At 34.9% G+C, this 12,940-nt stretch overlaps 1 protein-coding gene across 1 annotated transcript in view; it reads left to right on the top strand.

Annotated features, from left to right (window-relative positions):
• Positions 1 to 12,940, top strand: part of LOC145985120 (striatin-3-like) — a 54,064-nt gene that overhangs the window by 6,676 nt on the left and 34,448 nt on the right. Inside the window, exons 2-3 of the mRNA XM_083118751.1 lie at positions 5,002 to 5,105; positions 11,210 to 11,371. Of these exons, the coding sequence (XP_082974877.1) occupies positions 5,002 to 5,105; positions 11,210 to 11,371 (266 nt within the window). The remainder of the gene's footprint in view (positions 1 to 5,001; positions 5,106 to 11,209; positions 11,372 to 12,940) is intronic.

Raw genomic sequence — 12,940 nt, 5'->3', positions numbered from 1 at the left:
AACCAAATTTTCAGTTATGACTGTCGAAGTACTGGGATTTCCAGAAGAAATAGTGAATGTATGTATTGTTGTTGCTTGACCATTATTCCAGTGACGTTGTGAGGCATCTTGCAACACACAGGCAGGAGTAATTTTCTGCAAAATCACAAAGTACAATGTAGTGCCTATCAAGAACTGTTTCTTGCTTGAGAAATTATGCTTGTTGGCATGAAAGGCATATTTTCCGATCAGGTGCGCATTTTTTCGATTAGAATTTCTATGAATTCTGCAGTCTTCATTGATGTTTCAAGTGTTGATCTGTCTGTGGATATCCATTGTTTGTTACTGCTTTGGTGTTAATTTCCAGGTGATACTTATAAATTTCAAAACATGGACTGTCAAGGTTTCCACGGATCTCAAAATCTTCAAGGCTTTCTAATCTGGAAGATGCCATGATGCCTGTGATCAAGGTATCTTACTTAAAGAAAGTCAGCTCAAATTAAAACTGTCACACTAAACACACTATCTATTCAACATTCTACCACACTTGTTTCAAACAAGACTCCTGCACACATTCTTCACTTTCTAGTTGCAGAAGTATTGCACATTAGCAAGTCTGCAATGCAATAGTGCAGGTTGCAAACTTCCTCTAGAAATGACCTGCTGAAATAATACACTTATACTAATTAAATTGTTTTTCTTTAATTATCCCATAATCGTCCCAACTTCAAATTCAGTTATGTTATAGTGTAACCTTGTGTTAACAATATATTTCAGTTCCAAGGAAATCACAAATATGCATCTTCCAAAGGTCAAAGTGGATGACCTTGAAAATATTTTATTCTCAATATAGTGACGTGATACACAGTTGGAAAGCTTATTTCGTGTTCTTTCAAACAAGACTACAACCAGCTCTCTATGCCAATTAGGGTAAGAGCAATTATCCATGAAAGTCTTTGGTGCAGACTAACAATCGACAATTTTTTGTATTTTCAAGCCCCCAAAACTCCATAACTACGCCACACAGGAAGCTACAATTTCTCAGGATTTCATATCTTCATGAAGACTACCAAATAGTAGAGTTTCAGAAAAATCCGATATGGTCAGGTCAGAAATGACACTTTTTTTTGTTGATTTGTCGACCTCTAGTGAGATCAGCCAATTATTTACTACATAAGCAAATTATTCAATGCTCTCTGTACATGGAAGATCGAATAAAACTTTTCTCAAGAAAAGGAATAAAGGTTGTGAATGGATATAAAGTGTCTTCAGTTGAAGATGATATTACACAAATTTGTAGTGAAAAGGGATTGAAAGTTTGGAAACTTTTCATCCAAAGTGATGAATAAGATTATTATTATTTTTTTGTTTTCAAGTGTCCTTGATACTTAATTCCTCTCATGTATATGTCACTGTTAAGTTAATTTTATTTTATCAGCTGACAATGGATATGCGGAAAGTGGTTTTCAATAAGAAGCGAGTTTAGAAAATTTGAAAGAAACATCATTTGTGGCTATTGATGAAGTATATGATCCAATGAAGGTGGTAGGAGTGACAAATTGTAGAAGTAATAAATATATGATTTGAAGTTATAGTAAATGTGAACATATTAGTTATGCAGAAACATTGCAGAAGATGGAAAATAAAACTGAACATCAAGATGAAAGAAATTATATAGCAAATGAGGTTCTTGTTTTACAAGAAAGCAGTAAAAGATGCAAGAAGTAATACTTGATTCTTCTAGTTGTAAAGTAAAGTTGTTTGAAAGGGTAATTAGCTGTATAATTTTTAAGCAGGGTGGATGAAAAAATCATGATTTTCATTTAATAAAATCATTTTTGTTGATTTTTTATTTTAATCGATTTTTTATTTAAAAAACATTTAAAATTACCTGTATGGTCTTTGGCACCATACACATAGAAATATCTTTATAGAAAGGCTTTTTCTGGAACCTACCATGGAAATGTTTGTTGAGTGTGTTAATGAAACTGTAATAATTTCAGAACTTTTCTTCCAGTGAAAATAAAATATTCTGGATGTATTATATAATTATAACTTAAAATATTTTAGTAGGGATGGGACCGATTAATCGGTACTCTTATCAGTATCAGCCGTTATAGGCATATCGGTAAAATTACCGATTATTTTACCGATCCAATATATTGATAAATATCTTATAATTTAGTGCAAAATTCTGCCATTTTGTTGGAATTTTTATGGATAATCTCCATGCCCTTCTTTCTAAAAAAGTAAAAAGTCTATATATTCAACTTCTTTTGCACTGCATTCACCTCGAAACACACATTTATTAAGGAGATCAATGAACATTTCAGGTTCTTCAAGGACCATTTCTAATTTTATATCTCATTGGTAGAATATCGGTTATCGGTATCACTAAATTTTATATCGGTACTTTATTGGTATTGGCCATCATCCCTAATTTTTAGGGTCTTTGTAGCTGAATGTTGGCAATTTTTTTTAACGATAGTTTGCAAAATACCAGCCGCCATGTTTATGTACAGTTTAATGATAATGGCACTTTTTACGGTTTAACATGATTAGTATTTTGTATATTATTCTACACCAAATGTTTGCTTTTTTGCCTTTCTTAGATCCTAATAAACACCACTAAAGTGTATTTTTATTCAATTCATTGTATAGTGAGAGAGAGACTTCCCCCTAAATTTACAGAATGTTAGGCAAAGGCACAGATCCTAACTGTGTAACCTACTCATGTGCAACTCCCTCTCAAAATATATTTACTGAGAGAGCTGTTAAGTCGAGCTGCCTAACTGAACAACAAGTACTAATAAAAGTGATGGCCATCTCATTCTTATGCACAGATAAAAAAAAAAAATTGTAGCAAAAATGTCAAAATTGTGTGTGCACTTATGCATGTAGCAAATTGATATGATGCACAACAGACACATACTTAATGAAAATATTAACATCCATCAACAAAAAATAAGATCATTGAGTGTGAAAACTTCACCAAATTCAATAGCAAAACTGAACATATACCGAACATAGTTTGTGGTAAAGCATTATTTAAAATGCTATAAAATCATTTAAATTCCTAATTACATAGTTACTGTCTGTTGAACCATGGAAACTGTGGGCTGTCAATGCGAGTTAATTGCATTTGGTGTTGCCACATTGCAGGTACATCTTTACTCCCTTGAATGAAAATCTGTATAAAATCAGTTTTGCTATGTGAATTGACAATGATAATGGATTTTAAAAACAGATGTAAGGAGCTTCAAAGCAAGACCAATATTGTATTTGTATGACTACCCAATACTAAGAAAAAGTTGTTTCATAAAATTGATGAGAACCGTTTTTTGACATTTTAAAAATCTGATAATTAACGATTGTGTTTAAACCTTTTCTGCCTGAACGGTACTAAAATTTGATCACAGTCAGACTATCAGTTTTTTAATTGTAGAATTTCAGAGATAGTGGCCCTTTGCAAAACTGAAATAAACTGCACTTTTTTTGTTCTCAGGATGATGAAAAAGAAAAAACTCGAAAAAATTCTGTAGCATAGATTAGCGCAGAAGTGAATAGACTAAATTTTGATGTAACCCATTTTTATGTGGGTCTACTGGTTAATATTTAATTGGAGTCCAAACTCTAGTATCTATAAGTTTTAATCCGACATTAGATGTTTTAATTACAGGCTGAGCACATTAAATGGTCGGTTTTTGACCTCAACTGCACCACCAAAGGTCCCAGATCTGAGCACGGGTGTTCTTTTTTTTTGTTCATCAGTTTCATCTAATCATCATCACTTCTAGCCAAAAGTGTGAGAAGAGTGACATAACATAAAAATATATAGATGATATTATAGATCACTATATGATTATACATATATATATATATATACATTATATGTACACTAAAATAGCAAAACGACATGCCAAAAATAACTATCAGTACCAAACCTAACAATCCTAACATAACTACATAAAATTATACCTGCTGTTTTGGAAAGTCATTTTGGGTGCTATATTCACTTGCGCGAAGCCTATAGTCTGTTCTGTCACAAGGTAAAGTAACACACTAAGGTAACAGATGTACTTTACTAAACAATAACACATTTCCAAGAGCTAAAATCAACTGAAAACATTCATAAACAACAAAATTCTCATATGCAAGATATTTCACTTTCTCTAGGGAGTACAGAGGGTCAAATGGTACCGAAATTTCACAAAATTGATGAGTATCAATTGTACTAAAAGAAGATATTCCTGGAATATAGTGTAGAAAAAGACACTCAGCTGCTGTCAGTGATGGTAGGCTCATTGCAGAACACTGGATCAACAACATGTGGAGAACTCATCCATGCCGTTGGAATGCTTTGTTATAATGCCCAAACATAGTACTCTTTAGAACAAAGAATTTTTGTGTATGTATTGTAAAAATTTAACTGCAAGGGATGATGAAAGGAACCTATTTTACCATTAACAAGCTTTCAGAGGAAAGTTAATTAATTTATTTACCTCCTTTTTCTCAAGTGACAAAACACTTACCATTTCACATAATAGGTGCAGTGCAGGTGTATCATAGTGTCAGTCTGGTACAAGGGAATGATGTTGCACTAAGTAAACAAATAACGGTGTTCAAGTTCAGAAGATTCAACAAATGCCTGTCTGCTGCTTCAAATATTCATTTGAGTAGTAATCATGCACCACACACCTCGCAAATGGTGCAGTCACCAAATACCTTACTCGACACAAAATCAACAAAGTAGACGAGTCAGTGTTGCACCATGTAACCAACTAGACACGCGAATGCAGAGAGAGTCAAAAACTGCAGCAAACTAGGTGGGACTAACATGTTACTTTTTAGTACATTGAATTCCATGAAATATTTCAATTCGTGGCCCTGTGTGCCTAATGTGAGTGTCAGCAATGGCATCTAATTTCAGATATATTGAAATCACCAACAATTTACGTGTGGTACATGTGCAATAATATTGTAATTCAATATAAAAATTATCTGATGTTCTTCTTTTTTCAGGCCAGAATAGCTTTTCTCCAGGGTGAGAGGAAAGGGCAAGAGAATTTAAAAAATGACCTAGTGAGGCGGATTAAGATGTTGGAGTATGCTTTAAAACAGGAAAGGTAAGTGAAAAGTTCTGAAATTTGAATTTTGGTACATGACATGCAATCAGTGCTTACACTAAGATGAAATTTTTTGGATTCATGTGGCACCTAAAATTAAATTTTGGAAGGTCATATTGAAAGGAGGTTCAAATTCCCCTGGCCTGAAACATCTGGCATATTGGAATAATGCAAGTTCAGACATCAACATCGGCAAATCAGTTTCAAATACTTAGCCTTCCCGATGGTGCAGTGGTAGCATTGTCGCCTTGTAATCAATGGGTCCCGGGTTCGATACCTGGTGGAGGCACATAGTGGTTTGTATTCCGCTTTAAACTGTAGGTCCAGTCCCGATTAGCCTTACGGTGCAAAAAGTGGGCTTAAAACACCAACTCAAAAACCCAAGTTTCAAATACTTGGTCAAACTTTACAAAATACAACGGGGTGACAATTCTGAGATAGTCCTTCCTTCAGACAATCTAACCATAATTTCAAATGTTCAGAATTCCTGAAACTTGAGCGAAAGCAGTTTTGTTCTTGGACTCGCCACTCACCTGCCACCACTCCACTTTCACCTCTAATGATATTTTTCCTGGTATAGGGTAAATGATCGTGAATGATCATCGACCCTATCATTGCCCGAAATTTCCTGCATTGTTGGATAAGGCTTGAAACTCCCGTGAGAAGAGTGCAAACCTGATAACTCTGGCTTTGTAATCTGTTATGCTAACTCCACCAGTAGTCACTGTAGTATATAGATTTTAACCTATATCCAGTGCCATAAAAGACATGTTTGCATAATGACTGTCCCCACCACCACCATAGTTTTTTTCTATGTTCATGCATTTTTAGATATCAAAATGGTTAACAGGGTGTCTACCAGTCTGGAAAACCTGGAAAAGTCAAGGAATTTTACTTTTTCTGAAAAAGTCAGGGAAATTTACTATTTTCCTGGAAAAATTTTATTTTTGTAGACCTTGTACAATAGAGATTGTTTAAAAGTTTGAATGTTGGTTGTAGTAGGTGGTATTCATTCAATGACAAAGCATACCTTACATCTGGAGTTTGTAGTTTCTATCTCCATGTTAAACAAAGATCTCTGTCCATAACAAATGCTGTCTGATGCCATACCTTGGCTTATCAGTAGGTTTGGACTCTGAAAATTGTTTTTATATAAGATATTGATTACTTTTGATTACTTTGAAGTCTTTCTTAATTTACAGTTGTATGGTCATTTTAACTTTTATTTATATAACAATTAGAATTGAAACTTTCACAATTAGAGAAGTTATAGGTTTCTCACACACCCGAGAACTGGAAAACTTCATGGAATGTGAAGCAAAATATACAAAGCTCAGGTAAAATCTTATGATTGATGAATGAGTCCCAATGAAGCACAACTGAGGGACTTTAAATGCTCCTGTCTGCTCATAACCCAGGCTGTTGTAGTATTTCTCTTTCAGCAAGGATCGATCAACTGCATTGCAATAGTCAAAACTATATTGGAATTTTAAAATAGCTGGAAATTAGCTAGAAAATCCTTTTTCTTACAATACTGGTGGAAAACTTAAAATTTGGTATAATTCCCAGGATAATTAAATTCCATGAAGACATTGCTCTGCATTTGGGGAGATCCCACAAAATAGTGTATGGTATTGGTGAATAAATTCCAACTGATATGTCAGTACAGATACAGCAGCGGCAGTATTGGCTCATCCCTAATTGTTATGTATAGTTAGTCTAAAGCAGAGATCGCCAAACTCCCAAGCCGTGGAACTACCTTCCACATTTGAAAATACATAACAAAGTACATGGAATAAATAAAAATATTCAAAATAGTTTCTTGGTTCATAAGAACTTTAACATGTAATGAAATTATTCTTTAATAGATGGATGTGGCAGTAAAGATATGCCACATTAAACTCTAATTGCAGGATCTTGGGAAAACTTTAGATCTTCTCATTTACTAACTTCTGATATAATTGTAGATCATTTTAGGTTGATGTCTTGCCTCCCGCAGCCTGATAGGTGTATCGAATCAATTTGTTATTTTGATTCATCATTGCATGAATTTTTTTTTTCTTATGTGTGTGGTTGTTATTAAGTTACCAATATTTGAAGGGCTCTGGTGTAAAACATGGTGACATTTTGATCATCTTTGAGTTACAAAGTAAAATGTTCCATTCTTAAATTTTTAGTGAAATTGCCATGTCATGCAATTTGCATTGTATTTAGTGAAACTTTCTGAAATTGGTAAATACAACTTAAAACAATTTATCCATGGTAAAGGTAATAATAACTTTTTTCTTAATGAACTCCGAAATGATCAAAATGTCACGTACTATGTTTTACACCCGAACCCTTCATATATTATTTTTCTTATGACTACTGAATTGTTATGGAAATAAATTAAGTCCAAAAAATTGGTAAAACAATTATTTTATAATGTGTTGGTGGATTGGATGGCTGTAAGGGGTGAAGGGGGGCCATCAATAATTTCACATAATGTGATAATGAAAGCTTGCTAGTATAGTGGTAAATTCCGATAAATATACAGGTACAAGAGGATAAGGTATGCTTTGTGGTGAAAATATTAATCTGATTTACTACAGTTTGAGTTTAAACTTGAGTGTGACTAAGTGTGAATTTTCATCTACTATCCATGACAAAAATATTGAGCCCTCAGTTTACGTGCTTGTAAAATTGTACTCTGTGGAAGGAAAAATATTGAATATACCCCATTGGAAAGCTTCAAGTATCTACTTTTTTAAAAGCGTTATCTGAAAATTAATCTTAACTTTGTTTTCTTACTATAATAAAAAAATCACTGAAAAGTAGTTTTTCTTCCAATTTTCACGAACGGGAACTTAACACCATTCAGTTCATAATTGAATGTAGATACAATTTTGAGATTTTGTGTACATGAAGTTTGATTATTTCTGTACTTCTGTAGAAAAATCAAATTCATATTTTTACTAGATACCTCAAAAATTGACATTTTAGGGAAACGTGCAAACTTGAAATGCATAATTACAAATTCAATGAAATTGCAAACACTGTTGATATAACCAGAAGGTTAGTGTGTGTACCTCAAATATGGTTCCAGACATTAATTATTGTTTCGCACTCCTAATATGGTAAACGGCTGCATGACGTATGGCTGGGTGTGGCCAATCTCAGACTCCGCGGGCTGCAAGTGACTTCCACAGCATTTCCGTTTCGCTGCACTTCGCTGCGAGAATCACGCAAATGCGTTCCGTCAAGCCAATCAAAAGTATTGTCACTGCATAAAGTAATGAATGAAATATTTCTCTTGTTGCAAATGGAGTACTGCTGTGCTGCAGTTTTTTTTTTTTGGTGGGGGGGAGAGCATTTCTTTTAGCTGTTAACTTCATATAAACGTCGTCTCCTTCGATACCCGGTGGAGGTACATAGTGGTTCGGATCCCACTTTAAACTGTAAGTCCAGACTCGATTAACCTACCTGTGCATAAAGTGGACTTAAAGAGAGAAAACAACTCAACTCTGCTTTATATGAACATCATTTTCCAGTATTATTTTATGTTGCACATTTAAACACATATATTGAGTGCAAGGATGTTCGATGAGGACGATTTGAATGAAGTTGTTGAGAGATCGTCTTCTATGTATACAATAATAACGCACCTGCTGTGTACAGCGATTTCATAAGAAAGGGAAACAGCAAGGTGCGTACTAGCGATAGAAATGCATAAAAATTATATTTAAAAAATTGCGCATTTGAAGCCTTCACGCCAACTAATATTTTAAAATATATTTTCAGCAAAAACGCATGTAAATTGTGTTTATCTCGCAAAATTCACTTAATCATCATGTAGAGTAGTGGTGGTGGTTTCAGCATTTAACGTGTTGCTATACATTCCACCTGAAACATTGCTTTTATATTTTTGTCTGTTTCACAGCTGCAACTCTTGTAATAAGCAAGGAGTTGTGGGCTCGTTAAGAGATTTGATTTTTTATTATTTTGATTTGATTTATTTTACTTCGCTTCTTGTGCCACTTTTGGCTAATTTGCGAGGATGGGGATGAGTGATGATATGATGAAATTGATGAATAGACATCACAAACGTCCATGCCCAAGCCAGGATTCAAACCCAAGACCCCTGGCGTTGTAATGCGATGTGCTGACCACTCTGCCACGGGGTCCAGTGGTTCATTAATAAGAGAGACAGAAGGACTAAAAACTAATAAATTTTCAATAAATGTAATGAGTGAAAGGTAAAAATATAAAATGCTGTTCATAATGGATTCTGTTGAACTGGATAATTAAACTGAAAGTCGTGTATCTTTCTTCTCACCATATCTTGCAAAAACTTGCCCAATAAAATATGGGGTCGATGTAAATTTTTGTTGTTCCCTTCTTCTTTACATACCTTTTCCACTGTGCTGATGTAACCCCCAAACACTCCGCCATGTAATTAACACCTTGGTTTAATCACTTCACAGAACCGCCATCACTCAATACTGTGCATACAAACAAATATGCGAACTTGTGTTATCATGACTATGTGGGAATTCGGGCAATAATTCTTGGCAGGTGTAAGCACAGAAGTGACAAAGAAAATTTCGGCAGTTCTGCAATGCTTTCCTTTGCGCAACACATTGTTTCGGCTCATTTCCCGTGTCAAAGCTGCTTGGACGCAGAGTTTAAAGGGCAAGCAGCGATGCTTGGCAAGAAAGCTCATTTGTTCTTAGCAACGATTTGAATTGTGCAGGAACCGGTTGCCAAGAAAAATTATTCTCTGTTGTTTTCAATTCTTACAGTGTGAAAGAATGAAATATGGAAATTTGATTTTTTCTACGGCCATCATTTTGATATGCATTTCATAACCATTGGACTGGCCATTTCTGAGATTACAACTCATAATTAATCATTACTTGTGGCTGTTCCAGAGCTGATAGCACCATTATATTTGGCTAATATATTTCCACATAAACAAGCTTCAATCACAAAAAAAATCATATTTTTAGGATGGTTTTACACGAAGTTACACACAGTTGAATTCGACTTAGGTAAAAAATACACGAAAAACTACACTTTTACAAACATTTTTCTCTGAATAGAAACTAGACAGAGTTAAGATCACTTTGTCTTGCTTTTGTCTAAAAGCAGACACTTGTAGCTTTCCAATGAGGTATATTTGACTTTTTTCCTCCCATGGAGTACAATTTTACAAGCATGCAAACCGAGGGCTCCATATTTTTGTCGCTGATAGTAAGTGCTTTGACTTTGTTACATATATCACCTTTGACTGGGTGCCAAAACTTTGGGGTTGGGGCGAGGACAGTTAATTTTTTTCTTGGTAGATAAGAGATAGCATTAAGAGACCATACTGGTGTGGCAAAAGGTAGGGGGGGGGGGCAATTCCCCCCACACACTCCCCTAATCTCTGCTACTGTACATACATGTTCATGTACATTAATTGCCCTAATGGCAAGGTCTGGAAATTTTTGTTCTTGGTCTGGAAAACCTGGAAAAGTCAGGGAATTTTGTTTTCACGAAATAGTAGACACCCTGGTTATTTTTAAACAGAATATTTGTGACACTGTTGTATTTCAGTTATTTGTGCAGTATTCTGCCTCTGCAGAAAATTGACCAATTAAAATAAAATATAAGTAGTCGGTGCATGAACCACAAATATCGTTAGGTGTGAGTCATTATTAAATTAATAATAACTTTATGTACTCTGTGTTTTAACCACATAACTCGGCCAGTGATGTTCCTGAAATGGTTTGCAATATACATAATTTTAGGTTGTGACGCAAGATACTGCCTTACCAACTTGGGAACAAGTGTTCATTGTGAATATCATTTCCATCAATTTCACTTAATTATCATGATTAGCATAAGTTGGGAAAAAATAATGTTAAATGAAGAAAATAAATGAAAATCTACATTACCCATTTTTTTTAAAGGACCCATTGTCTTATCTCCATAAAATTATTACTTTGGTGTTCAGTAGAAAGTTATGCCATGTAGTGTGTGGTATGGTAATTTAGACCTATTGTCTAGTTTCCACTTCTGTAATAGAATTTGTTTGTTGTGCAATTTTTTAAACATTTTCATCTTTTTTCTTGCTCTTACAGAGCAAAGTACCACAAATTAAAGTATGGAACAGAATTACAGCAAGGTGACATGAAGCCACCAATATTTGAAGATTCTGGTCCCGAAGCCCAGGTGGATGGAGAAGCACCCTTCACGTCAATCAGCAACGTCAGCTGGAAGCAGGGCAGACAACTTTTAAGGCAGTAAGTATCACTGTTCAAAATTAGAGGTTGCAAAGTATAACAAATTTTTGGGTTGGTGCCCAACTCAATCTCTTAGGTCTCCAGTCTTGGTGTTTATACACAGGGTTTACACATACCTGGAAATCCTGGAATAGTCTCTGAAGCCTGTGTACAAGGTGATGGAGAGGGTTGGGGCATTTTGGAAATACCTCAAAATATCTGGAAAAGTCATGGAAATTGTCGAATGAAAAAAATGTGTGTGTGTAAATAATGTTGAATAAACTCGATTCTCTTGAATAGCAGGAGCGTTTTAACACTTAAACATGGCATAGAATAATCTGGAAGTTTATTTTTAACCTTTTGGATCCCAAGCATCTCGATCAAGATACCTAAAAGTAACCCTCACGGTCCCAAGCATCTCAATTGAGATGCTGTGTCAAGGTCGTAGTTTTTACATTATAACTTTTCTATTTTGGGCTAGAATTTCGATTTTGTTTTATATTGTTCCTAACACATGTATTTAACAGAAATGTTTCTTGCACCTTTTTTTTTTCTTCATGAAAATGGACGTGAAAAGGCAGGAAAAGGGACTTCTCTTTTGCGTCTCTTTTCAAGGGAAAATATAAATTTCAAACATTTCAACAATTTTTTTAAAATAATTTTTGGGGGTTTTCTCCCTTCCCCCTCCATATATATATATGCCAAATTTGCATAATTTTGCATTTTGTGCATTTTTGGGTGGGGGAAACACCATTTTTTTAAAGAAAAGTATTTTTGAGGGGATTTCCCCCCTTTACCCCTCCATATGTAGGCCGAATGTGCATAAATTATATATCGTCTGAATCTGTGATTCATTCTGCGTACAACGGTATATAGTTCATATCTCCAGGGCAAATAGTCTCTGAGCTAAAGTCATTTCAAGGTACCGCTGCATTTTGAAGCTTGAATCAGTGGTGTGCCGACCATTCCTTTTGGGATGTACAACTCAAGTTAAATTGGTCATATGATTATAATGCAAATATTTTTGTGTTCCTTACATGTCAGCGATCATTTTCATGTGCATGTCGACACTTTCATGTACTTTTTTCGAGGGGGTGGGAGGGGGGCGAAACCCCATTTTTTAAAAAAAAGTATTTTCAGGGGATTTCCCCCCTTTCCCCCTCCATATATATGCCGAATTTGCATATATTTCATATCGTATGAATCTCTGGTTCATTCCGCGTACAACGGTATATCACTCATCTCTCTAGGGCAATTAGTCTCCGATCTACACTCATTTAATTGAAACTCTGCATTTTGCTCAAAATCGGCTCGGGACCATGAGGCTTACTTGTGAAAATGGCTTTGGGACTCAAAAGGTTAAATTGCACTTTGCTGTGTCGTCCACACAAATGCATGGACACACACACACACACACACTCGGAGGGAAAGAGAGAGACAGGCAGACAGGGAGATTTGTCTTATTTACCAGTTTTGAATTTGACACTGCTACTGAGTCTATTTTGGCAACCAAGTTTCAAGCTTTGGCACCTAAATTTTAAACATTGGTTGAAACTAAAGGAGAATGTCCAGTGTTTCTGATACAGTAAT

This window comes from Lepisma saccharinum, chromosome 3 (assembly GCF_977018435.1).
Source record: "Lepisma saccharinum chromosome 3, izLepSacc3.1, whole genome shotgun sequence".
NCBI classification, from domain to species: domain Eukaryota; kingdom Metazoa; phylum Arthropoda; class Insecta; order Zygentoma; family Lepismatidae; genus Lepisma; species Lepisma saccharinum.
This window is presented reverse-complemented; position numbering and strand designations above follow the sequence as displayed.